The 26,109-nt window shown below is 43.9% G+C and overlaps 1 protein-coding gene across 1 annotated transcript in view; it reads left to right on the top strand.

The window, feature by feature from the left end:
• The first annotated feature begins 1,926 nt into the window (after positions 1-1,926).
• Positions 1,927-26,109, top strand: part of LYRM4 (LYR motif containing 4) — a 140,801-nt gene continuing 116,618 nt past the window's right edge. Inside the window, exons 1-2 of the mRNA XM_044294006.1 lie at positions 1,927-2,024; positions 4,298-4,427. Coding sequence (XP_044149941.1) covers positions 4,342-4,427 — 86 coding nt within the window. The 5' untranslated portion in view covers positions 1,927-2,024; positions 4,298-4,341. The remainder of the gene's footprint in view (positions 2,025-4,297; positions 4,428-26,109) is intronic.

Raw genomic sequence — 26,109 nt, 5'->3', positions numbered from 1 at the left:
GTGATGTAATGACCATGTGATCTGTCACGTGTGTGGGAGGAGTCAGGCAGTGCAGCGGGAGGAGTCTACCTGCGCTCGTGAGCTGGTCATAGAGAGTTGTCTGTCTCCTGACAGGCATCACTGGTGGACTGCTCTGCACTATATGTATTATACACACACAGCTCTGCACTATATATATTATACACACACAGCTCTGCACTATATGTATTATACACACACAGCTCTGCACTATATGTATTATACACACACAGAGCTCTGCACTATATGTATTATACACACACAGCTCTGCACTATATGTATTATACACACACAGCTCTGCACTATATGTATTATACACACACAGAGCTCTGCACTATATGTATTATACACACACAGCTCTGCACTATGTATTATACACACACAGCTCTGCACTATATGTATTATACACACACAGCTCTGCACTATATGTATTATACACACACAGAGCTCTGCACTATATGTATTATACACACACAGCTCTGCACTATATGTATTATACACACACAGCTCTGCACTATGTATTATACACACACAGCTCTGCACTATGTATTATACACACACAGCTCTGCACTATGTATTATACACACACAGCTCTGCACTATATGTATTATACACACACAGCTCTGCACTATACGTATTATACACACACACACAGCTCTGCACTGTAATTTGTACAGTGCAGAGCTGTGTGTGTATAATATGTACAGTGCAAAGATGTGTGTGTGTGTAATGTGTACAGTGCAGAGCTGTGTGTGTATAATGCATATAGTGCAGAGCTGTGTGTGTGTATAATGTATATAGTGCAGAGCTGTGTGTGTATAATGCGCACATATATAGGAGGCAGCAGAGCTGTGTGTTTGTGTATAATGTACACATATATAGGAGGCAGCAGAACTGTGTGTGTATAAAGCATACAGTGCAGAGCTGTGTGTGTATAATGTACACATATATAGGCGGCAGCAGAGCTGTGTATGTATAAAGCATACAGTACAGAGCTGTGTGTGTATAATGTACATACACATATATAGGAGGCAGCAGGGCTGTGTGTTTATAAAGCATACAGTGCAGAGCTGTGTGTGTATAATGTATATACACATATATAGGGGGCAGCAGAGCTGTGTGTGTACAATGTACATACACATATATAGGAGGCAGCAGAGCTGTGTGTGTACAATGTACATACACATATATAGGAGGCAGCAGACACATATATAGGAGGCAGCAGAGCTGTGTGTGTATAAAGCATACAGTGCAGAGCTGTGTGTGTATAATGCACATATATAGGAGGCAGCAGAGCTGTGTGTATAAGGCATACAGTGCAGAGCTGTGTGTGTGTGTAATACATATAGTGCAGAGCTGTGTGTGTATAAGGCATACAGTGCAGAGCTGTGTGTGTGTAATGCACATATATAGGAGGCAGTAGAGCTGTGTGTATAAAGTACACATATATAGGAGGCAGCAGAGCTGTGTGTGTGTAATGCACATATATAGGAGGCAGCAGAGCTGTGTGTGTGTGTGTGTGTAATGCACATATATAGGAGGCAGCAGAGCTGTGTGTGTATAAAGCATACAGTGCAGAGCTGTGTGTGTGTAATGCACATATATAGGAGGCAGCAGAGCTGTGTGTGTATAAAGCATACAGTGCAGAGCTGTGTGTGTGTAATGCACATATATAGGAGGCAGCAGAGCTGTGTGTGTATAAAGCATACAGTGCAGAGCTGTGTGTGTATAATGCATACAGTGCAGAGCTGTGTGTGTGTAATGCACATATATAGGAGGCAGCAGAGCTGTGTGTGTAATGCACATATATAGGAGGCAGCAGAGCTGTTACTTTGGAGGCTGATGAAACCAGTTGTACATAACCAAGCCTAAATAAAACTCCTCCAGGACCAGGGCTCCGACTCCTCCCCTACATGTGACTGATCACATGACTATGACATCATCAAAGGTCCTTCATCTTCCTAGGACCTGGCCTCTCCAGTCCCCTGAGCAGATCCCGGAGCAGTGTGAGTGTATGATGGTGTGCACAGTGCTGGGATTAGTGAGGCTCTTACTGTTTATGCTCCTTGGATATCTGGTTCATATTTTAGCCTGGATTATGTGCAGTCAGTGGTGGCAGAAGCTGGAGGTGTGACATCACTGGTCACGTGGCCCCAGGCTGTATAAGCAAAGTGCCTAACAACTGCTTCCTTTACCTCGATTATCGGGGACGAACATTCATACAAGCGATCATTCCTGATAATCAGGCAGTGTAAGGGCTCATTCAGATGGCCGTATGCTGTCTGCAAAAATGCGGATCTGTATTTTTGCGGATTAGATGCTGTGCAATTCACTTCTATGGGGCCCTTTTCTATTCCACGGTTCCGCAAAACAAATGAAAAATGTCCTATACGTGAAAATCAGGACATGGCCCCATTGAAGACTATTGGTTCGCAAAAATACTTAATGCTATCAATTTTTTAGCGGATCCATAATAAAACGGATAGCATTCAGTATTTTTGCGGACAGCATACGGCCGTCTGAATGAGCCCTAAATGTGAGCGAAATGCTTGTTCATTGGGTGAAACGATCTTTCACGAGGGCGATTCAGTCATCATTTCGCTGGTCTATGGAATTCCTATGAATTTATATACTGTTTAGGCCCCATGTACGCAACCGTGGTTTTGGTCCACATCTGATCCGTTTTTGCAGATTTGATGCGGACCCATTCATTTCAACGGGGCTGCAAAAGATGCAGACAGTACACTGTGTGCTGTTCGCATCCGCACGTCCGTTCTGTGGCATCTGCAAAAATATAGAACATGTCCAATTCTTGTTAGTTTTGCAGACAAGAATAGACATTTCTAACAGAGGGCAGGACATAGCAGAATACACAAGGCCAGCATCCGTGTTTTGCAGACCGCCACGGACGTGTGTGAGGCCAAACAGAAGTGAGGAGATGCAATACTTTTGCCTTTTCATTCATGGTACCTGGCATAGGCAGATGGTGCATTTCTCCTCCGGAGTCCATTGACTATAATGGGACCTTTTGGGTATTTGGCCTGGTTCCTGTATCATGCTGGTGTTCTGTCAGAAAACCTTACCTCGTCAGATTCCCTTACCCCGCGTGACTTCCGGGGGTGAGCGCCTCTGCGCAAGTGCAGTACCGCGGCGCCTCCGCCCAAGCGTAGTACCAGGGCATGGGTAAGGTAAAATTACAGTGAGCGTTGACTCATGGACGCACGCACGGATACCGTGCGTGCACTCTCAGGGGTGAGGAGATCTGACGGTCTTTTGTCTTGGTAAATCCCCTTACCCTAACACTGCGCACGGGAAGCGCGCTGTGTAGTGAGGGTAAGGAGATTTAACAAGACCCCTTGAAACGGCATAGAGTGTTACATATATAAAAACTTCTGTATTATTTGCAGTAATGGGACTGCTTTAAGCAGATGTGATCTGTGTATTCACAGGAGTGGTACACGGATGTGTGTCAGTGGGGGAAACGGATCCGTCTAATGGATCATAGCAGGGCCCTCACGTCAGTCAATGATTTTGTTAAAATCCAAAGCCATGACAAGTCATTAAATGAAAGGTGTTAGGCTGAGTTCCAACATAGCGGTCACTGGGGATTACCTGCAAAACTGCACGGCTATTAACAGTCAGTTTGAAAATTGCACGGATTTGTGGTAAAACCGCATGTCTGCGCAGTTTTTGGTTCTAAGTTATGAGCAGGGGCCCTGGAAAAAAAAAACTAACGGTGGCCCCATCTTATAGATGAGTCTAAATTGACAGAAGGCGGGGCAACTCATGTAGGCAGGGACAACAGATGTAGGCGGGGCCAGCAATACCACAGTGCAGCAGAAAATGCCGCCCCTGCAGAACTAAAGGCCACAGTGCAGCAGAAAATACTGCCCCTGCAGAACTAAAGGCCACAGTGCAGCAGAAAATACTGCCCCTGCAGAACTAAAGGCCACAGTGCAGCAGAAAATACTGCCCTATCACCATACTCAAGAAGTTGAATTCAGGAGGGCACCTGCAGCCTCTGACCAGGTAGATAAATATATGTTGCTTCTAGCATCCGATCGTTCTGTACCCAGCTGCGGCCTCAAGCAGTGCTTGGGCGCCCCCCTGGGATGTTTCCCTGTAGGGTCTCTGCCCAGTCCGCCCCCATCAGACAGGTGTTCAAAGTGCTGACTGAGGATTCTGATTATCTGTGATGAAGGCTTTTCTGCATGTTTGATTATAACACAAATTTCATTTTCACTAATTGAGATTTATTTCTTCCCTGATCTCATCTCAGATTTTCTGTAACCGAACCTTGCAGCATTTAAAAAAAAAAAAAAAATGGCATCTTCAAGCCGGGCCCAAGTGTTGAATCTTTACAAGGTCTTGTTAAGAGAGAGCCAGAAATTCAGTTCTTACAGCTACAGGTAAATACGAAGGGCGAGTCAGTTTGAAGCCCCTGTACATGTTAAAGGGATTCTGTCACCTCCCCTAACCCAAAATCCGATTTTAAAGCAGCCATGCAGCACAGCTTAGGCTACTTTCACACTAGCGTTCGGCTGTCCGCTCGTGAGCTCCGTTTGAAGGGGCTCACGAGCGGACCCGAACGCTTCCGTCCAGCCCTGATGCAGTCTGAATGGATGCGGATCCGCTCAGACTGCATCAGTCTGGCGCCGTTCAGCCTCCGCTCCGCTCGCCTCCGCACGGCCAGGCGGACAGCTGAACGCTGCTTGCAGCGTTCGGGTGTCCGCCTGGCCGTGCGGAGGCGTGCGGATCCGTCCAGACTTACAATGTAAGTCAATGGGGACGGATCCGTTTGAAGATGCCACAATATGGCTCAATCTTCAAGCGGATCCGTCCCCCATTGACTTTACATTGAAAGTCTGGACGGATCCGCTCAGGCTGCTTTCACACTTAGAAAATTTTCTAAGTAATTAATGCAGACGGATCCGTACTGAACGGAGCCTCCGTCTGCATTAATATGATCGGATCCGTTCAGAACGGATCCGATCGAACGCTAGTGTGAAAGTAGCCTTACCTTGATTAGGCTGTGCTCTTTTATCTTGTAATCCGTCCAGCAGTTTCTGCAAAAAACGACTTTTATGGATATGCAAATGAGTCCTGAATGTGCCCAGAGGGGCGTTTTGTTCCCCTTAGAGAGCCCAGTACCGCCCCTCTTACAGTGCCCAGCCCGCCTTCCTTGCACTGTCTAACCGCCCCCAGCCTGCCACAGCCTCTCCTCCCTCTCCTCCCCCTCCCTCACGCCGAACGAACTCTCACACAGGCGCAGTACCCACTGAGGGCTGCGCCTGTGCGATCTGCAGGAGACTGAGGGCAGGAGCTTCATCCTCGTCACTGGGCATGCGCTGAGCCCAGTGACGTCCGATGCTCGCTCTTCCCTCAGTCAGCAGGGAAGAGCTAATATCGGACGTCACTGGGCTCGGCGCATGCCCAGTGACGAGGATGAAGCTCCTGCCCTCAGTCTCCTGCTGATCGCACAGGCGCAGCCCTCAGTGGGTACTGCGCCTGTGTGAGAGTTCGTTCGGCGTGAGGGAGGGGGAGGAGAGGGAGGAGAGGCTGTGGCAGGCTGGGGGCGGTTAGACAGTGCAAGGAAGGCAGGCTGGGCACTGTAAGAGGGGCGGTACTGGGCTCTCTAAGGGGAACAAAACGCCCCTCTGGGCACATTCAGGACTCATTTGCATATCCATAAAAGTCGTTTTTTGCAGAAACTGCTGGACGGATTACAAGATAAAAGAGCACAGCCTAATCAAGGTAAGCTGTGCTGCATGGCTGCTTTAAAATCGTTTTTTGGGTTAGGGGAGGTGACAGAATCCCTTTAAGGAAGCTCTTCCTGAGCGATTCCCTGATGTTATTTTGTTGGCAGCACATATTAGGGATCAGCTAATAATAATGCATTTTCTTCATACATGTTGTCTGTAAGTTGTATAGGTTTGTGCTTCTACTCATTTCAATGGTACGGTTTCTATTCTTTAGCGGAAATATCCATGCACACGTTTTTCCGCATCATTGAAGGTGTCAACCATAGGTTAAATGAGTTACAAATAAATCTGGCTACACAATATGTATTAAACCCTTAGTGACCACCAATACACCTTTTTACGGCAGTCACTAAGGGGCCTTTGGGTGCCAATGTCTGTGCACAGCAGCCTAGAGCCTATTAAAGGCCCAGGCCTGCACTCGTATCAGTATTTGTATCTGGCTGTGCTTCTCTGGCGCACCCTGCTGGTGGATATCAGTATAGCACTGACATAATGATTATATGCATAATATATTATAGAAGATTCGTTTCAAAAAAGTTCCAAATAAAATACACCCTTTTTCAATGAAAAAAATTTCTAAAAGACTAAAAAAAAATTACAATTTACTTTTAAACTGTTCTAAATAGCCCAAAATCATCTTTGTAATATACTTTATTAAAAATTATGCTGTTTTCCATCTTAAAAAAGCACCCAAACTCCTTGGATCATACCACTTCTTAAAATTGTCATTCTGGTACAGTGCTGGCTTGTCAGCACTCTACTGGTGTATGGATTTAACTGGCTGCTGTGGAGAATGCTGCACAGGATGGAACACAGATCGCTGCTCCTGCCTGTGCTCCCCCCAAGCTTGGCTTCATTTCTGGCACAGCACATTGGTACCCTGTGCCCTGTACTGATGTGCTATGCCAGGATTTAGCTGAGCTGAGCGGGCTCCTGCCTGTGCTTGCTCCCTTCAGCTGAAGGCTTCAGTACTGATGTGCTATAGAGAGCCTTGAGCTGAGAAGAGCGGGCACAAGCAGGAGCATAGCACATTGGTAAAGGGCACAGGGTACCGATGTGCTGTGCCAGAATTAGCTTGAGGAGAGTAGAGGCAGGAGCAGCGATCTGTGCTCCGTCCTGTGGAGTGTTCTCCATGGCAGCCAGTAATCCGTACAGCGCTGACAAGCCAGCGCTGTACCAGAATGGTGAATTTAAGAAGCGGTACAATCCAGGACTTTGGGTCCTTTTTTAAGATGGAAAACAGCATAATTAATGAATAAAGTATACAAAAATTATTTTTGGGCTATTTATAACAGTTTAAAAGAAAAAAAATTAAAAGTTTTGTTTCTCTTGAAATAAAATCCCTTCCACATTTTTGGTATCTCCACATCCATGATGACTTGCTCTACACAAGTAATGTAATGAATCCTGTACGGTAAACAATGCCAGAATTGTTGGTTTTGATTATTCGCCACAAAAAAAGAAAGTGTTATGTACCCCAAAATGATACCAAATGTAAAGTAAGAATCAAGCCCTCACTAAACTCTGTACAAAAAAAAATTAATTATGGTTCTTGGGATGTGGCGATGCAAAAACATTTTCATAAAAAAGTAATCATACTGACCCAGACAGTACATTTTTTATGTTCTTTGTGCTGAAAAATGAATGCCGAAAAATATATAACTTAAAGACTCAATGGCGGTATTGCTGCCCCCCCCCCCCCCCCCAGAATGAGTTAATACAAGTTAATAAGTAAGTTATGTGTATTCAAATATGGTGCTATTATAAAACTTCTACTTGTCCTGCAAAAAAAACAAGCCCACATACGACTACATCGGTAGTAATAGCTCTTGGAATGCAACGAAGAAAAAGAATAAGTCTTTTTACTAAAGCCCAAAATTGGCTGTAACTAAGGCTACTTTCACTCCTGCGGCGCCAACTGATCTAGCAGACAATGCCCTAAATCGACCAGACACAAACTGCAGCGGTTTGTGTCCGGCCAATTCTCTGCATTTCTGCCAGAACGGGGCCGAATCTTTGCTGGACCCCATTATACTTAACGGGGACGGCGAGCATTCTGGTTGCATCAGGTGTGAAAAAAGCCTAAGGGACTAAAGGCTATGTACACCTTTGGGGGCAATTTTTTTATGATTGCATTTTAGTAATTTTGGGCTAAAACTAATTTTTTCAATTGTTTTTTTATTAAAAATATTCAGCCGTTCTGTCACAAAGGTTTAACTGTTTGTCTAGCTGTGTGAATTGCAGGGTGGATAAAAATTAATGATTTAAAAAAAAAAATGCTTTTTGAGGAAAATATTACCATCCAAAAGTTATTCCATCAGGAAAAAAAGATTACTTTTTTAATTATGTAGAATTAGGCTGTATATGTGTAATTCTTTTGGTAAATAAATTCCATTAATCCATTCACAATGTCATGCTCTTCCAGAGGTTTTTGTAAGATTATTGGGCAGTTTCTCTGCCTACAAGATATTATCACAGATGCTTGGTTTACTTTTGCAGTTCTCAAAACTGAATTTGACTCAGCAGAGATCACATGCCTCTTCTTCACAGCAAAAATGTTATAACATGAACAGAGTTGAGAAAAAGACCTTAAAGAGGACCTTTCACTACTGTATAAACTAAAAACTAACTAGATCAGTGGGCAGAGCGGCGCCCAGGGGTCCCCCTGCACTTACTAGTATGCCTGGGCGCCGCTTTGTTCGCCCGGTATAGGCTCCGGTGTCTGCGCTCCCTCTGACTGATTTTTTGTAGGAGGCGTGTCCCACGCTGCACTGCTGTCCAATCGCAGCACACAGCTCATAGCCTGGCTATGAGCTGTACGCTGCGATTGGCCAGCAGTGCAGCAAGGGACACGCCTCCTACAAAAAATCAGTCAGAGGGAGCGCAGACACCGGAGCCTATATCGGGCGAACGGAGCGGCGCCCAGGCATACTAGTAAGTGCAGGGGGACCCCTGGGCGCCGCTCTGCCCACTGATCTAGTTAGTTTTTAGTTTATACAGTAGTGAAAGGTCCTCTTTAATCCTAACTTCTACAAACCTATGAATACAGAATCAACCTAATCAAACTAATATGAAAAGTTGTTATTCTAAAAATCTTCATCTACTTTCATATTATAAGTTATACCAGCAAGAATTAGTCTATGTAGAAAACTATGATTTGAATCCAGACTTACTGACTAGTGATTTAAATCAAAACCACCCTGGTGAATTGTACTTTCACTTTGTGCCTAATAACCCTCATCTCTAAGTTACTAAAAGGTCATAAACACTTATTTAAACCACATTCTATCATTATATTTCACTCATTTGGGCTAAAAATCATTTTTTTAAATGGTCTTTATTAAAAACCTTCAGCCTTCTAATGCTTTCAGTTTTAGTGCATCTACAGACTATTGCATTCTGCATGAATGTAAGGGCTCCGTTGTCTATATTGCGGACCGCAAACCTATTGACTTGAATGGGTCTGCGATCCATGAGACACGGCCCAAAATAGGACATGTCCTATCTTTTGCAGAACAGTGGCACGAATCGGAAGCTCTACGAAGAGCTTCTGTGGGCTTTCGGGTCTGTGCACTGCACTGCCAAAGACATGTCCTATCTTTTGCCGTATTTTGCGGATCGCAGACCGATTCAAGTCAACAGATCCGCACCATGGAGTGCACATGGCCGGTAACTGTATATTGCATATTGAAGCACAGGCACGGAGCCCTTACCTTCATCTGCATGAGCCGTAAATCAGACTGAGAGCGGCTCTGACAGCTCAGTCCGTAGCCTCATCACTTGTTTGAACGGAGCAGCTGCTGAGCATATCCTTTCACTTTACTCAGAGTTTATTGGATTGAGAAAATATCCAAGTTCAGCTATGTCAGTCCCAAAGACTGAATTGTTAGGCTACTTTCACACTACCGGCAGGACGGATCCGACAGGCTGTTCACCATGTCGGATCCGTCCTGCGGCTATTTCGCCGTGCCGCCGGACCGCCGCTCCGTCCCCATTGACTATAATGGGGACGGGGGTGGAGCTGCGGTGCACGGCGAAAGGCCGCCGGACTAAAATTACTTCATGTCAGGCTTTTTAGTCCGGCGGCTTTTGCCGTGCTGCGCCGGAGCTCCGCCCCCGTCCCCATTATAGTCAATGGGGACGGAGCGGCGGCAGGCGAAATAGCTGCAGGACGGATCCGACATGGTGAACAGCCTGTCGGATCCGTCCTGCCGCAAGTGTGAAAGTAGCCTTAGACAGAATGCATGGTCATCTGCTGCTTCATCCAGATGGTGAACACGGGATTCCAGTTCTGGCAATCTAGCATTTATCAGCTATCTGGTGGAAAGGTGATAATTTGGTGTTAGTAGAATGGCCCTTAAGAACTGGGCCCATTTTTGGTTTTGTGTTTTCATTTTTTCCTCCCCACGTTCCAATAGCCATAACTTTTTTTTCTGTTCATATAGCCATCTGATGGCTTATATTTTGTAGGATAGGTTGTGTTTTTATAGGGCTCCAAGTTTATTATTGGAAAATGGAAAAAATACATCATGTCGTTCGCTGTGTGCTAAAAATGACATAGCGGCCTTATTCTGCAGCTCACCATGAATACTGCGATACCAAACTTGTATAGTTTTTGTTTTGTTTCACTACTTTTAAAATAATAACCTTAGAAAAAAAAAATTTATTTTTCACAGGGCAAATTGTAGTCTTTATTGGTACCATATTTGTGGTACGTACGACTTTTTGATCATGGAAAGGTGACTAAAAAACAGCAAATCGTGTTTTTTTATTTTGTTTCTGTTAAGGAGATTTTTAAAAATATTTTAATAGTTCAGACATTTTGAGATCCAGCGATACCTGATAATTTTTTTTATTGTTTTTATATATTTTTATATGTAAAATTGGGAAAGTGGGGTGATTTTAAACTCACGGGTCTAGAACCTGGGATCTTTTGATCCCTTGTCCTATTCACCCTAACGGCGATCTATTAGGGTGAATAAGATTTTGGCATGCTCCGTTTTTAGTCCAGTCTGCTATGGTAACCGATCTGACCCCATGATTTCACTGCAGGGGCTCCGATCGGAAGGCAGAGGGAGATACATCCCTCTGCTTACCTCACAGATGCTGCAATCGCTGTTGATCAAAGCATCTGAGGTGTTAAATGATGGGGTGCGGCATGATCGCCATTTCCAGTCATTGCAGCCGAATGCCTGTTGTATTATACATCCGGCACCTGCCGCGTATGGAGCGGGCTAGCTGCAGAAGCCCACTCCAAACATTACCTCAGCCACAGTAATGTACTGGTACATTACCGTGGCTGATGAGGCTAAGGGCTCATTCAGACGGCCGAATGCGGTCAGCAAAATTGCGGATCCGTTTTTTTGCTGATTAGATGATTGATCAGAATACCTCCATTATGTGTCTATAGTAGAAGTGGCAGAAGCTTAAAATTCCCCTTAGTCCTTCCTATAGGTTATGCAGTGCCATGATATTTATGACCTATGATCAGGATCAGATCAGCCTTGGTCTGATTCTCGGAACCGCCACTGATCAGCTGTTTGAAAGACTGTGGCAACGAAGGATAACCTCACGTATAAAGAGATAAAACCTTAATAAAAAATTATTTCAAACAACTGACAAACATTGAAATTAATAAAACCCGGGTTTAACCAGCCAAATTACTGTGCATGGCTCTTCTGGGAGAGTTGCCATACCGACCAACCAAGTCCTAGCTGGTCTACCTATCGGTGGGGCTAGAAGCCGAGCCAATTTGTTTCCCGTCTCTGTCCGGTCCTAGACAGGAGATTGCAGATCTGTAATTGACTTGCCTGTGATTTTTTTTTTTTTATCTTGTATCTGCTGACTCCTGAGCAGTGTGCTACTCACTACTTTATTTGAACTCCTGGTATCTGACTGTGGCCTGTTTTCTGGAGTAACACCTCATCTGCTATTGTGGCTTCTTCTGATTCTCCTAGTATCTTGACTGAGGCTTGTTTTGGGAATATTCTCTTGAATGCTGTTTTTAATTTATGTATGTTTCCTGGTTTCGACCCTGCTTGTCAACTACGTTTCCACCCTGATCATTCTGGTAGGTCTGCTTCTAGCAATTTCGCACCAGTTTTTCTGCAGCCTTACTGTGCAGCCAAGTCCATCCAGGCTCTAGTGAACATCTAGGAGTAGCCTTAGCTTTGAGTTTCTAAGTTTGCTGGCTGTGGTTCCGGACATTCACCATAGTATATTCTTACAGTAGTAATAGTCACTCTAAACAAAGAAGACTATATAACAGAAGAAAAACAAATTGTATAAGACTCCTAATTTTCCATTTCACTTCCCAGAGGTCCAAGATATGATTTCAGTGATGATCTAAAAATATTCTTAGAAGTAAGAATATTTACATGTGTCTTGGACAAAGAGGAAGCAAAATACATAAAAATTAATGTATAAAATTCAATATATATCAATATATGAAAATCTCCTAGGAGACCACCCATCCCTGGACCTGACTGCCTTACTGAGAATCTAGCTATATAGACATCTTATTATAAAAGTATGTCCCTGAAGGGTCACACATTTTTTGCAAAACATATCAGAAGTTTTGATTGGAGGGGTTTGAGCACTAAGATCCCCACTAATCCCTAGAACGAGAGGAGAGAAGTGCACAGATAGACTTCTATGGAGCCTGTATCGAATCTGTGTACTGTAGCGAGGAGAGAGAGCGTGCTATCCGCATACTTTTCTCCCTTCATTCTAGAATTCAGTGGGGGTCTCAGCACTCAGACCCCACTTATCAAAACTATCAAACGTTTTGTGAAAAGTTAGTGACTATTTAACTTGGAATGTTATAATAAAGATACTATTAATTTAATCAAAACCATAAATGACTTACTACTGCCAGTAGGAAGAACATTATCCTTTCCTTACTATGGATATTACTATAGGGCTGGGGAATTTTGCAAAAACAAAACAAAAAAACATATTTTTCACTCTAAGACTCACCTGCCTAGAAGATGCATCTAGGTTTTAGAGGAGGAAAATAAGAAAAAAATATTTTTAATCAGACATCAACTCACAGCCCCAATCAGACCTTTGAACAGACCCCCAATGTTAAGTCCCCCAATCAGACCTCAGATCAGAGAGCAAGTTGAAAGATCCCCATGCTCATGTCAGAGAAAAAAAATAAAACAACTCTCCTGCTCTGGATGCCGCTGCTCCTGTCATCCAGCTTTCCTGTTCTTCCTGACGCGCACTGTGTGCAGTCACAGCACAGTGAGCGGCCGAGGAAGACCAGGAAGCTGTGAGTAGAGAGCCTGGGGAGTGCAGCATTCACCGCTTCCAGGTCCTCCTGTACTAATGAACGCTTTCACAATGGTCTCCATGGTCTCGTTAGTATTCGCCTCATAAGATGCACTGACATTTTCCCCCACTTTGGGGGGTGGAAAAGTGTCTTATAGGGCGGAAAATACAATAATAATCTTGAATATTTTTTATTTAAAGGGGTTAGCCCATGATTAATGTAAAAAAATGAAAAATCAAACATCATACAGTACTTGACTATCTCTTTTTAACAAAGCTAGAACCAGCCCTGTACCTCACATGGATCCAGAGATTCATTGATCCAATTGTTCTGCTAGATGTATATCAGGCTGGCAGCTCAGAGGGTGTGTCCTTTAATCTGCAGCTCTCCCTATCAAAGCTCAGAAGGCAGTTGAAGGATGGAACTGAGCATGTGCGGCCACCTCAGTGAGATTGGCCTGATAGATAAGAAAAAGAACAAACAGCAGGTGACGTTACACAGATTTAATTGAATAACTCACTGGCTATACTAAATTTGTAATGACATGCAATTACAAAAGTATTCAGATCCAGGTGCTGGTTTAAAAACTGTAGAATATTTTTTATGAGACAACCCTTTTAAGGACAAATATGGATTTTCCTAGATTATTTTTGGCATGGCAGATTGTCTATTAGGCTGAGCCTGTGGCACAGTCAAATAGTTATACAGTCATGGCAGGCCTGGGGGTCTGTGCTAGGCCCTCAGCTGCCATGACAGCTCATCAGCACCCTGCAATTGTGTTTGCATAGGGCTGATGGTCACATAGAGCTCCTTACTTAACTGCCGAGATGCTGTGGTTGGGTCACTCCAGTCTCTGTCACCACGCCAGGGTTAATGGCGCTGTTGGCAACGACTGAACACACTATATAGCCTGTGCTAATGCAGCACTATTTGTGGAGGAGGAAAAATATTTACATGAAAAAAAACGTTAAACTTCCAGCATTGTTCCAGCTAATCGCAGCTCTGGCAGGGAATGCCAAACACTGGCGTCCCCTGCCTAACCTCGGAGGAGACCGGTGCTGACTCCCCATGACCCCCACCGCACAGCTTACTCCTGCTTTTGGCACTGCGATGTGGCGGTCTTCATTGACCGGCCAATCGCAGCGCTTGGAGCTGCAGGAGGGCGGTAATACACCATTCTGCCCTTACCCGGCATGGATGCCTGCCGGTAAGAGCAACCATGGTGCACTGATTGCGATCCTGCCCCGGCACCCAGCGGACCTTGCACTGTACATGTATGGTGCTGGTCCTTAAGTCACGTCCAGCTGCACGGCGCGGGTCCTTAAGGGGTTAATGACCTATTAAGGACTGGTATATATCAGGTAGTGAGTGAACAGTAAGTACTTGAAGTTGATTTGCTGTAAGCAGAAAAAATGGGCAATGGGAAATGGTTCTGAGCAACTCTGATAAGGACCACCTTGTGATGGCTGGATGACTGGGTCAGAGAGTATTTGAAACAGCAGGTGTTGTGGAGTATTTGCCGCGATTAGTACCTAACGAAAGGTGTCCAAGGAAGGACGACCGATGAACCAGCGACAGGTTTATGGGCAACTAGGGATCAATGATATGCGACTGTTCCATGGAGGCCCCACCGTGCAGCTTTACAGTACTAGGACCTGTCACCTGCTGAAATGTTGAAATCTGCATACATTTATGATTCGCACCAGTGCTATTTTTTGTCTATTCCCCCCCCCCCCCCCCCAGATTATCAGGGACAGTAGTCCTCTTTGAGCACTGAGTGCTGGAGATCACCAAATGTGGCTATTCATTGCCACATTTCTGTATTATTTAGCAGACCTACCGCCTGGCCACTAATAATTGGGGAACAAGGGGTGACGACAGAGGAAAAAAACAACATAGGATAACTCAGTGGAGCTATACCATGTAGTCAAGGACTTGAAGGGTCAGAGCTGTTTTGGTGGCACTAGGGGTATGTAGTCGTACACGATATTAGGTAGGTTGTTTTAATGTTATTGCTGTGGTGTATACATGCCCCAAAATGGTACTTGTACAAGCTACAACTTGTCCTTAAAAATAAGACTGTATATTGCTTTGTTGATACAAAAAAAAAATATGTATAAGATGTTTCACATCTGCGTTACACATCTCTGGCAGGCTGTTCTGGCAAGGAGCAGCCTGCCAGAGGTGTCTGGCACTACCGGATGCTACCTGATACTTGCCGTCCCCATTAACTATAATGGGCACCGGCGGCGATCCAGTCGCAACCTGGCAAACCTATCAAGAATCGGATGAACGAAAAGCGCTCTGCCAGTCCGCGTTATAGTTAATGGGACTGTATGGAATTCCGACAGTGACGGATCCGGCAGGCTGTTCCCGGCAAGAACAGCCTGCCGGATCTGTCAAACGCAGATGTGAAACAGGCCTTGGTTCCGGCATTATCTAAAAGACAAATGGAAAAAAATTGTGTGGTCCTGAAGGCCAAAAATGGCCTTTGTCCCTGGGGTTGGCGTATGTATGAAAACGAAACACGCGGCATGCATTAGCTGCATTGTCAGCTTACATAATGAAGTAGAAGTGCTGTTCATTCGTAGAAAATAAATTCTCCTTAGTACTCGTGGCACAGACTTAACAAATCAGAGCTCTTAGACAGAGACCTCCTGCTGCTCCTGAGTGTTTTACTTCCCCGTATGTCTTGTGTCTTTGCCCTTCCTCTGCTTTTGTGCTTCCCCTCTGACCCGTAAACCCATTAATGTGCTGTCTCACTGCTTCATCTATTTGATGCTGGTGATTCAGGAGGGTCTCTATTACCGTCTCCTGATTTATCATGTTTCAGACTGGATATCCATCTGCTTCTCTTTATCTTTCACCCACAACCATTTTCCAATAATGTCTGCACTATATTATTATGCCTCCTATTCAGCTGGTTGCAGATTGAATGATTAAGCAGTTTTTCCATTCCTAGAGTTTTCTTGGACATTTTTCACCAATTCTAGGTATTACGCTTTACTGTGATTTTTGAGGATGCTTTATAAAGGATCAGTATTGGTTTGTCTTTCAGCATAGGTTTAAAGGGGTTGTTATGAAAAAGAATATATAGCGCTGTAAATCTGATCGTCAGCAATATATAACTAAGCTAGGCAAGTTTTAGGCAAAAAAAAATTATATTTCCTCATTTCCCTGGTTCTCTTCTGGCTGTTTGTTTACCTTCAATAACAACAATCTCTGAGGTTTTCCACGTGAATATTTGTGCCACTACCTACTCTGCAAAGGGAGTGAATAAAAGTCAGCAGCATGTTATGTGTAGGACTACAAGTCCCAGCTGTACAATGACACTGCTGATTCACACAGGATCTTCTCCCTACCTGTTCTTGTGCAATGCTCTGCAGTACCCCTCTAGTCTGTCAGCTCCTGTGCCCAGCATTTGTGTCCTCACTGCCTGCAGCTACTCGGTAAAGCCTCTAGCCCTCTCTGCTGCTGAAGGGGTTAAAGTTTTTCCTGAAGAATCCAGGGAGAGAGCAATAAGAAGCAGATGGCAGGGGGGCATGGCCAGCACAGTGACAGACACATATCTGCTCTCTCAGGCTTGTGCACGAAACATTATCACAGCAGGGAGAGAAGCTGATATCACAAGTCATGTGACCCTCAGTGAAATCTGAGAAAGCAGCAACTGCAAATAAAGTAAGTGCATTGTAAAGCCTTTCCCTTTTTTTTGTTAGAAACCTACAAAGAACAAAAAAATAACTCGGGCAACCCCTTTAAAGAAGCAAATAGCTACAATATGACTTGACGTTTTGATTGGTGACAGTCTGACTGCTAAGGTCTGATCCTATCAAGATGCCATAACATTAGAAGATGAGGAGTAGTATATAATAGTTGTTTGGATTGCATTTTTTGGATATGCCATAAATGTGTTATCAATGGGGGCTCAATCACTGGAATTCCCACCAATTCCAGTAACAGGAGAGACCTGTCCCACTTTCCTGGCTGAGAGATGGCAACACATGGTCACTTGGATATGGCATAAATCCCTTTGAGAAAAAACAACCTTTAGCCCCTTCACCCCTTGAAGACCGACCCACTTTTCACCATAAGCAAGGACCAAGCCACATTTTGCAAATCTGACATGTGTCACTTTATGTGGTAATAACTCTGGAACACTTTTACTTATCCAAGCCATTCTGAGATTGTTTTCTCATAACATATTGTACTTCACGACAGTAGTAAATTTGAGTCAATATGTTTTATCTTTATGTATTAAAAATTCCCAAATCTTCGGAAAATTTAAAAAAATTCACTAGTTTCTAAATTTGAATTTCTCAGCTTTTAAGACAGTGATTCCTTATAATATAGTTCTGACTTCATCCCTTTAAGTCTGTCACCAAAATATGACATTGTACACCACTTACATGGCTCTCTAGCACACCTTTCCATGATTCAAATGGTACCTTTGTAATTTTCTTCTGAGTTTCACCAGCAGGAAGAACGCACTTTAATCCATATGCAAATGAGGGCTCGCAAGTGCCCAGGGGCGGCGTTCTGTGTGTAGGTGCCCAGGCTGTTCTGCCTTCTTTTTACATTACTCCTCCCAAGCCTCTGCCTTGGCCCGCCCTGCAAGTCCACAGGACCGGCCGATATACCGTGCGTGCGCAGTGCGTCGCCGGCACAGGCATGACCTCTGTGATGCCAATTGTGGGCACTGTATCGCTACGTGTAGTGCGCATGCGCCAGCACAGGATTGAAACCAGTGACTAGAGGGTGGACCAGAAGCAAACAGAAGGACTGGAGGCCGGCGCATGTGCACTGCGCTCGCGCGGGATATCGGACGGTCCTGTGGATGACTCAAGGGACTTGCAGGGCGGGCCAAGTAAGAGGCTGGGGAGGAGTAATGTAAAAAGAAGGCAGAGCAGCCTGGGCACCTACACACCAAACGCTGCCCCTGGGCACTTGCGAGCCCTCATTTGCATATGGATTAAAGTGCGTTCTTCCTGCTGGTGAAACTCAGAAGAAAATTACAAAGGTACCATTTGAATCATGGCTAGGTGTGCTAGAGAGCCTTGTAAGTGGTGTACAATGTCATATTTTGGTGACAGACTCCCTTTAACATTCCCTATATGTGTACTTTATGTTGGCATCATTTTGTAAATATCTTTTTATTATTTAAGACCTATTTATTTTTTAGAAGGCCTAGAATTTTAGAAGCAATCTTGAGTTTTTTGAAGAAAATTTCCAAACCCGCTTTAGGGGCCAATTCAGTTATGAAGTCACTTTGTGGGTCTTACATAATACAAACCATCCATAAATAACCCCATTTTAGAACCTATGGTACTCCCCCCAAGTTATTCAAAACTGATTTTAAAGACCTACTGTTAACCCTTTAGGTTTTCCACAAGAATTAACCGTGCAATTTTCCATTCTTGTGTTTTTTCATTTTTCACTCCCGACCTTCCCAGAGTCATAACTTTTTTTTATTTTTCTGTTCACATAGCCTTATGAGGGCTTACTTTTTGCGGGACAAGTTGTAATTTCTATTGGCACTGTTTAAAATTGCATATGATGTCGTGGGGAGCTGGAAGAAAATTCCAGATGGGGCGGAATTGGAAAAAAACAAAACACTATTCTGCCACAGTTTTATGGTGGGTTTTTATGGAGTTCCCTATGTGGTAAAATGGACCTGTTGCCTTCATTCTCCAGGTCAGTGTGATTACAACAATACCACACTTGTATAGTTTTTCTTGCATCTTAATACTGGAAAAAAAAAACTTGAAAAAAAAAAATCAAAATTTTCTGCAGCATATGACTGCATCACCACAACGGCAACACAAGGAGATTGACCCCTGACCTCTGTAGGGGCAGGAAGCAGAGAGGTTTAAATACCCCCCTCCCACCACCAACACCAGTGTTTCCTGTCCCTACAGAGGACAGGGGCGGAGAAAGGTCTCCTTGTGCGCCTTGCGCCAGGGAGATAAAGATGATGCACACCTTAAGCACCATTTCCACATGGTGACTCCCGCGGTCCCCGTACTGATGCTGGGCAGGGAGTGGATTGGGAGGCCTTGCTCCGGTCTTATCTGGGGCCTGCTCTTAGGGCTGCTGTCTCCCGCCTGGGCTCCGGTAGTTCCAGCTGGGTTGCGCGCCCAGCGCCAGCAGGCGCTATATAAAATACGTCACTTCCGGCGCCGGAATGACATCACCGGAAGTGACGAAGGTGGCGCATATTCAGCGGGACCGGAAGAAAATTTGAAATCTTCTTCCCCCAGCGTTCCTGGCTGCGGTGAGTTGTTGTCTCTCTATCCCTCCAGGATGTCTGCACTGGAGCACTCAGAAGCCACTGCGCTGCCTTGCGTAAGTCCCCCTGTGGGAGAGATTTAAACCAATGTTGTTGTTCCGGTTTTCTGGCCATATGTGGGATATGCTTCTCTATATTTCTAAAGGGGCTTTATTCTTCTGCCCTTAGATTTCTAAAGAAGCGCAAAGGAAACCCAAGAAATCCTCAAAATGCATTTCTTGCTTTAAACGTTTGCCTGACGACTACCTAAAAAAGTTATGTGGTGATGGTATCACCAAGATTATACGAGACGAACAACCATCTTCAATGGAGGAGTTCAGAACCATGATGCAGGAGGAAATTAGATCTTCTTTGGCATCTCTGTCAGATGAATTTGACGGTGCCTTTTCCTCCAAAGCATGGGAGGAGGATAACAGACAATCCGAATGGGATATCCATGAGGGTAGAAAAAGATTTTATTTTTCTTCAGAGGATATGCCAGAATTACTCAAGGCAGTCAGTGCAACGATGGGTGTAGAGGAAATTCTACCAACCCCTTCTGTTCAGGAGGAAATGTTCGGTGGACTGCGTGTAAAAAATAAATAAAGTCTTCCCTATTAATAAAAACATTAAGGGTTTGATATTAGATGAATGGTCTGATCCGGAAAAGCATCTAGGAATCTCCAGAGCATATCAGAGCCGTCTACTATTTGATCAGGAGGAAGCCAAAATATTTAATATGATTCCTAAAATAGATGCTGAGGCGAAAGTCAATAAAAAAAACTCTCTACCCTTTGAAGATGCATCACAACTAAGAGACCCTATGGACAGAAAGGCTGATGGTCTATTACGCAGGTCCTGGGAGGCGGCCATGTACAATTTAAAATCCAACATAGCTGCTACCTCTGTAGCCAGATCCATGTTTGTATGGCTTTCAGAGTTAGAAAATCGTGTTTCTGATAACGAGGAAATCCTAAGTGCGCTCCCACTCTTAAAATTTGCCACAGCATTTCTTGCTGATGCCTCTGCAGAGTCCGTTCGGTTTGCGGCTAAGGACGCAGGACTCTCAAATGCGGCTCGGAGAGCCCTATGGGTCAAATGTTGGTCTGGAGACAAGGTCTCTAAATCGAGACTTTGTTCCATACCTTTCTCGGGGGAGTATATATTTGGGCCCAAATTAGATAAAATACTTGAAAAAGCTTTGAATAAAAAGAAGGGTTTCCTAGAGGAAAAGTCCTACAAAAGGAAATCCTTTTCGTGCCCCCTCTAATGAGAGCAGACCTTACAGTGGTAAAGGAAAAACAGGGCGTTATAATTACCCCAAAGGAGGAAGGGGTTTCCTGGCCCCATCCCAAAAAGGAAGCGAAAATCAGTGACGCCAGAGTGGGGGAAAGATTTTCAAACCCATGGGCGCTAAAGATTATTAAGTCAGGCTACAGGATTAATTTTTCTACCCTTCCCCCAAGAAGATTTATAGTTTCAAAACTCCCTACTCCAACATTTCAAAGCCCAATTTGGAAAGGGGTTCAGGAATTAATATCCAAACACGTAATAACAGAGGTACCCCCATTGAAAAGAGGGAAAGGGTTCTACTCGACTCTTTCTGGTGAAAAAGAAGGAAGGTTCCTTTCGAACCATTATAAACTTGAAGCTCCTAAACAGATTTATTTCTTATCAGTAATTTTGCATGGAGATCAGGTTCCTAGGAGTTATCCTGGACTCTCAAAAACAGCTAACCAGTTTACCTCGGGACAAGATATCCGACATCCAGCGGAAGATCAAGGTATTTTCATCCAAAAGAACCTATTCTATCAGAGACTCAATGAGTCTTCTAGGTGTCCTCACTTCCTGCATCCCATCAGTACAATGGTGTCAAATTCACTTCAGACCTTTTCAGATGTGGATACTCAGAGTATGGGACAAAAAAGTTTTCTCTCTAGATCACAGGATTTCCATACCTCACGGGATAAAAACTTGACTAGAGGAATAACGTGGAAGAAGATACCTCACACCCAGATCACCACAGATGCAAGCCAGTGGGGCTGGTGGTCGAAGGTCCGAAGAGTTTATTATCGGCGACCATGGTCCAGTTCAATCAGGGGTCACTCATCTAACAAATCCTGAAATCAGGTCTTTCGAATCAGGTGATCTCTACGCTAAAGGCCTCCAGGAAGAAGGTCACCTTCGCTATTTATTTGAAGATCTGGAAGAGATTTTGTTCCTGGTCAGGATCACCCTCTCCTAACAAATCTGCTCCTAATATACAATCGATTCTAGATTTTCTACAAAATGGTTTCGATATGGGGTTAAGACCTGCTACCCTCAGAGTTCAAATATCCGCCTTAAGCTGTTTCTACGACACTGAAATAGCGAATCACAAATGGATCAGAAGATTTGAGAGCGGTGACGTTAAAATCTCATATTCCTACCTGGGACTTAAACATAGTTCTCACAGGACTATCACGTCCCCCCTTTAAACCATTGAATTCTCTTTGAAACTAAAATCATTCAAGACTGCTTCCCTAGTGGCCATCACTTCTGCCAGAATAATTAGCAAACTACAGGCATTATCCATGAGGGAACCTTACCTGCAGGTCAAAAACAATAGATTAAAGCCTCATCCACACGTCAGTGTTTTGGTCAGTGATTTTCATCAGTGATTATGAGCCAAAACCAGGTGCAGCTCTAAACATGGAACAGGTGCAGATCTTTCCCTTTATACCTTATGTCTGTGGAGGCTCCAATCCTGGTTTTGGCTCTTAATCACGGACAGAAATCACTGACCCAAAACACTGATGTGTGAATGAGGCTCAATCCTGAGACTAGATCCAGAATTCATGCCTTAGGGCTCTTTCACACCTGCGTTCTTTTCTTCCGGCATAGAGTTCCGTCGTCGGGGCTCTATGCCGGAAGAATCCTGATCAGTTTTATCCTAATGCATTCTGAATGGAGTGAAATCCGTTCAGGATGCATCAGGATGTCTTCAGTTCAGGACCGGAACGTTTTTTGGCCGGAGAAAATACCGCAGCATGCTGCGCTTTTTGCTCCGGCCAAAAATCCTGAACACTTGCCGCAAGGCCGGATCCGGAATGAATGCCCATTGAAAGGCATTGATCCGGATCAGACGTTTAGCTTTTTCTGAATGGTTACCATGGCTGCCGGGACGCTAAAGTCCTGGCAGCCATGGTAAAAGGTAGTAGGGAGCAGCATACTTACCGTCCGTGCGGCTCCCGGGGCGCTCCAGAGTGACGTCAGGGCGCCCCACGCGCATGGATGACGTGATCGCATGGCACGTCATCCATGCGCATGGGGCGCTCTGACGTCATTCTGGAGCGCCCCGGGAGCCACACGGATGGTAAGTGTGCTGCTCCCCCGTCTACTATTTAATATGATTCCTAAAATAGATGCTGAGGCGAAAGTCAATAAAAAAAACTCTCTACCCTTTGAAGATCCCCCGCTCCCCACTACTACTATGGCAACCAGGACTTTAATAGCGTCCTGGCTGCCATAGTAACACTGAACGCATTTTGAAGACGGATCGGTCTTCAAATGCTTTCAGTTCACTTGAGTTTTTCCGGATCCGGCGTGTAATTCCGGCAAGTGGAGTACACGCCGGATCCGGACAACGCAAGTGTGAAAGAGGCCTAAGGTAGTTTTATAAATTCTACAAGGATCAGGAAATTACACTCTCTCCTCTTTTTATGATAGCCCTTCAGATGACAGAGAACGGTCCTTCCATTCCCTAGACGTTAGACAAGCTGTACTTGACTACATAGACTCTACAAAAGAGATTAGGAGGTCCGACTGTCTCTTTGTTCAATTCGGGGGCAAAAACAGAGGGCAGAAAGTTTCCAAATCTTCAATCGCTAGATGGATTAAGAATTCTATTTCTACTTGTTATACTATCTCTCTTGCCCAGATAATCTGAAGGCTCACTCTACCAGAGCGATGTCTTCCTCCCAAGCGGAGAGAGCGGGTGTTTCCCTAGTGGAAATTTGTAAAGCCGCTACTTGGTCTAGTATCCATACCTTCATTAAACACTATAGACTAGACCTTTTCAAAGAATCAGACTTGTCTTTTGGAAAAAAAGTCCTTCAGGCTATTACCCCCCCTTGATCATATTTTGTATATCTCTTTGTGTTACCGTCGTGGTGATGCTACGGTGGAAAACCGGAATTGGTACTCACCGGTAATTCTTTTTCCATGAGATCACCACGACTGCATATAAATTCCCTCCCATTATATTTTTTTCTTTTTTGGGATTGCTATGGAGTAATACTTTCCCTTCGTTTTGGTTTTATTCTGATATTATAAAGTCTCGGGGTTTCCACCACCTTTCTACTCTTGTATTTTGGAATCATTGGTGGTGGGAGGGGGGTATTTAAACCTTTCTCCGCTTCCTGTCCCTACAGAGGTCAGGGGTCAATCTCCCTGCATCACCATCGTGGTGATCTCATGGAAAAAGAATTACCGATGAGTACTATTTCCGGTTTTCTGCAGCATATGACCAAGTAGTGATGTGTCACTTGCGGACACACGAAAAAAATAGCTTTTTATCCCCATATTCTAAAGCTGGAGGGAGCTTGTTTTTTTGTGGTGTGAGCTGAAGTTTTTATTGGTACGATTTTGGGGTACATACACCTTTTTTATTTTTTTATTCCAGTAATAAGTTTTATTTTTTTTATATTTTTAAGAACTTACTTTTAACCCTTCGCACTTCTTTCCATAGGATGTACACCTGCAGTCATTTGACTGCATTTACAATATTTAAGTATTCCAGTGTTACAGTTATCCTACCTCTGGCAGTTGTAATAGGAGTACCAACATGCCTGGCCAGGGGACCATCACTAGGTCCCTGACTACCATGACAACTGCTCAGCATCAAGGACATACATTTGATCCTGCAACCATAGTTCCGTCCACGTGTAAACATACAATACATTCTGTATGACTACACAATGATACTACACACAGTTTGTTTGTAGTCTGTAACCATGGATACACCTACTTTTGATAAATATTAAAAAAATGGTTACAAGGATGGATAAACTCTTTCAACTCCTGAGGATCATAATTATTTTATTACTTTAAAAGGGGTTATCCAGTAATAAATATTGATGACCTATCCCCAGGTCATAAATATTAGATCGGTGGGGTCCAACACCCGAAACCCCGCCAATCAGCTGCAAGAAGAGGCTGGCGCTCCATGAGCGCCGCAGCCTCTTTCTAAGCCATGTGACATCACCACACATCGGCCTCGTTGCAGCTCAGCCCCATTGAAGTGAATAGGGCTGGTCTGCAATACCAATACTATGTACAGCGCTGTGTTTGGGAGAGCTGCATGGTCTGGTGAATGCGGTGGCTCCCCATAACGGCTGATCAGCGGGGGGGTTAGGGCTACTCGGACCCTGCTGATCTTATAATGATGACCTAGCCTGAGGATAGGTCATCATTATACAGGTGAAACTCGAAAAATTTGAATATCGTGCAAAGTTCATTTATTTCAGTAATGCAACTTAAAAGGTGAAACTAATATATGAGATAGACTCATTCCATGCAAAGTGAGATATTTCAAGCCTTCATTTGTTATAATTTGGGTGATTATGGCTTACAGCTTATGAAACCCCAAAGTCACAGGTACCCTTTGCTCAGGGGATATGGATTAATTCGCTGACTAGAGTGTGACATTTTGAGCCAAGAATATTGAACATTTTCACAAAATTCTAATTTTAAGCTGCATTGATGCAATTCCTTTTAATTTGCATTACTGAAATAAATGGACTTTTGCACGATATTCTAATTTTTCGAGTTTCACCTGTGTATATATATGAATTTATATTTATCTTTTGAAAGCATAATGATGTCCTCATGGACTATAAAGAAGATGAGCTGGATTATAACCTGCTGATGTAACTGAAGTGTGATATCACAGGAGATGGGCATTTTATAGGGCACATATACTTTCACCAGTTTGGCGGCTTAGCAGGGTGATAAATGTAGTTTGATTAGAGGAGAAGGTTATGTAGTTGGAAATGTGACGCCGCCAAGAAAATGATTATTCTCCATAACTGTGATTATTTTCTTCCCTCATTCCACATAACACAAAGACGATACCCTTTATAACGTCACCAGTCCTTTTTATATTAAAAGCTAAGCATTTCATCTTTACCCGGGAACAATAAAACTCATCCTAAGGTACCAGCTGTTTAATGAGCGTGCTTCCATATTTAATAAATTCTATTAACAATACACACCCATGTCACATTCTAGGTGAACGGGCCCTAATTAAAAGCACACACCATCTGCTAGTGCATGGCAGCAGGGTGGCACACCACAGCCAGCATGCTCCCTGGGACCGAATATGTATTATGTATGAGCTGTGTCTGGAAAATGTCAATGATCCCATAGAAGACATCCTGGAAGCTGCTTAGCATCATCTAATGGGCACAGCTGTCATTAATCCCTTTTTTGAAAATAAATGGAAAAATGATTTTCTTTTATGCAATATCAGCACACGGGATTAGACCTCATTTGACAATGTAAACTGGTCTGAAAATGTGTTTTATGAGTTTTATTTTTGCTGTGTGATGATGCTATTGTCAAATGTAATTTTATTTTTCTATGATATCAGATCTTATAATTTGCTAAAACTAGTTGCTTGCTGCATCTCCTGTTCTGCATTTTTTGGATGCCATGGGTTGTCCACACATAAAACATCCTGAAAATCCAGCTTTTACCTGAGCATCCACTGCAAGATCTACAGTAAATCTGCTGCAAAATGCACATTA

The sequence above is a fragment of the Bufo gargarizans genome, chromosome 5 (genome assembly GCF_014858855.1).
Source record: "Bufo gargarizans isolate SCDJY-AF-19 chromosome 5, ASM1485885v1, whole genome shotgun sequence".
NCBI classification, from domain to species: Eukaryota; Metazoa; Chordata; class Amphibia; order Anura; family Bufonidae; genus Bufo; species Bufo gargarizans.
Note: the sequence above shows the minus strand (reverse complement) of the source record. Positions and strands in the feature narration are given on the sequence as shown.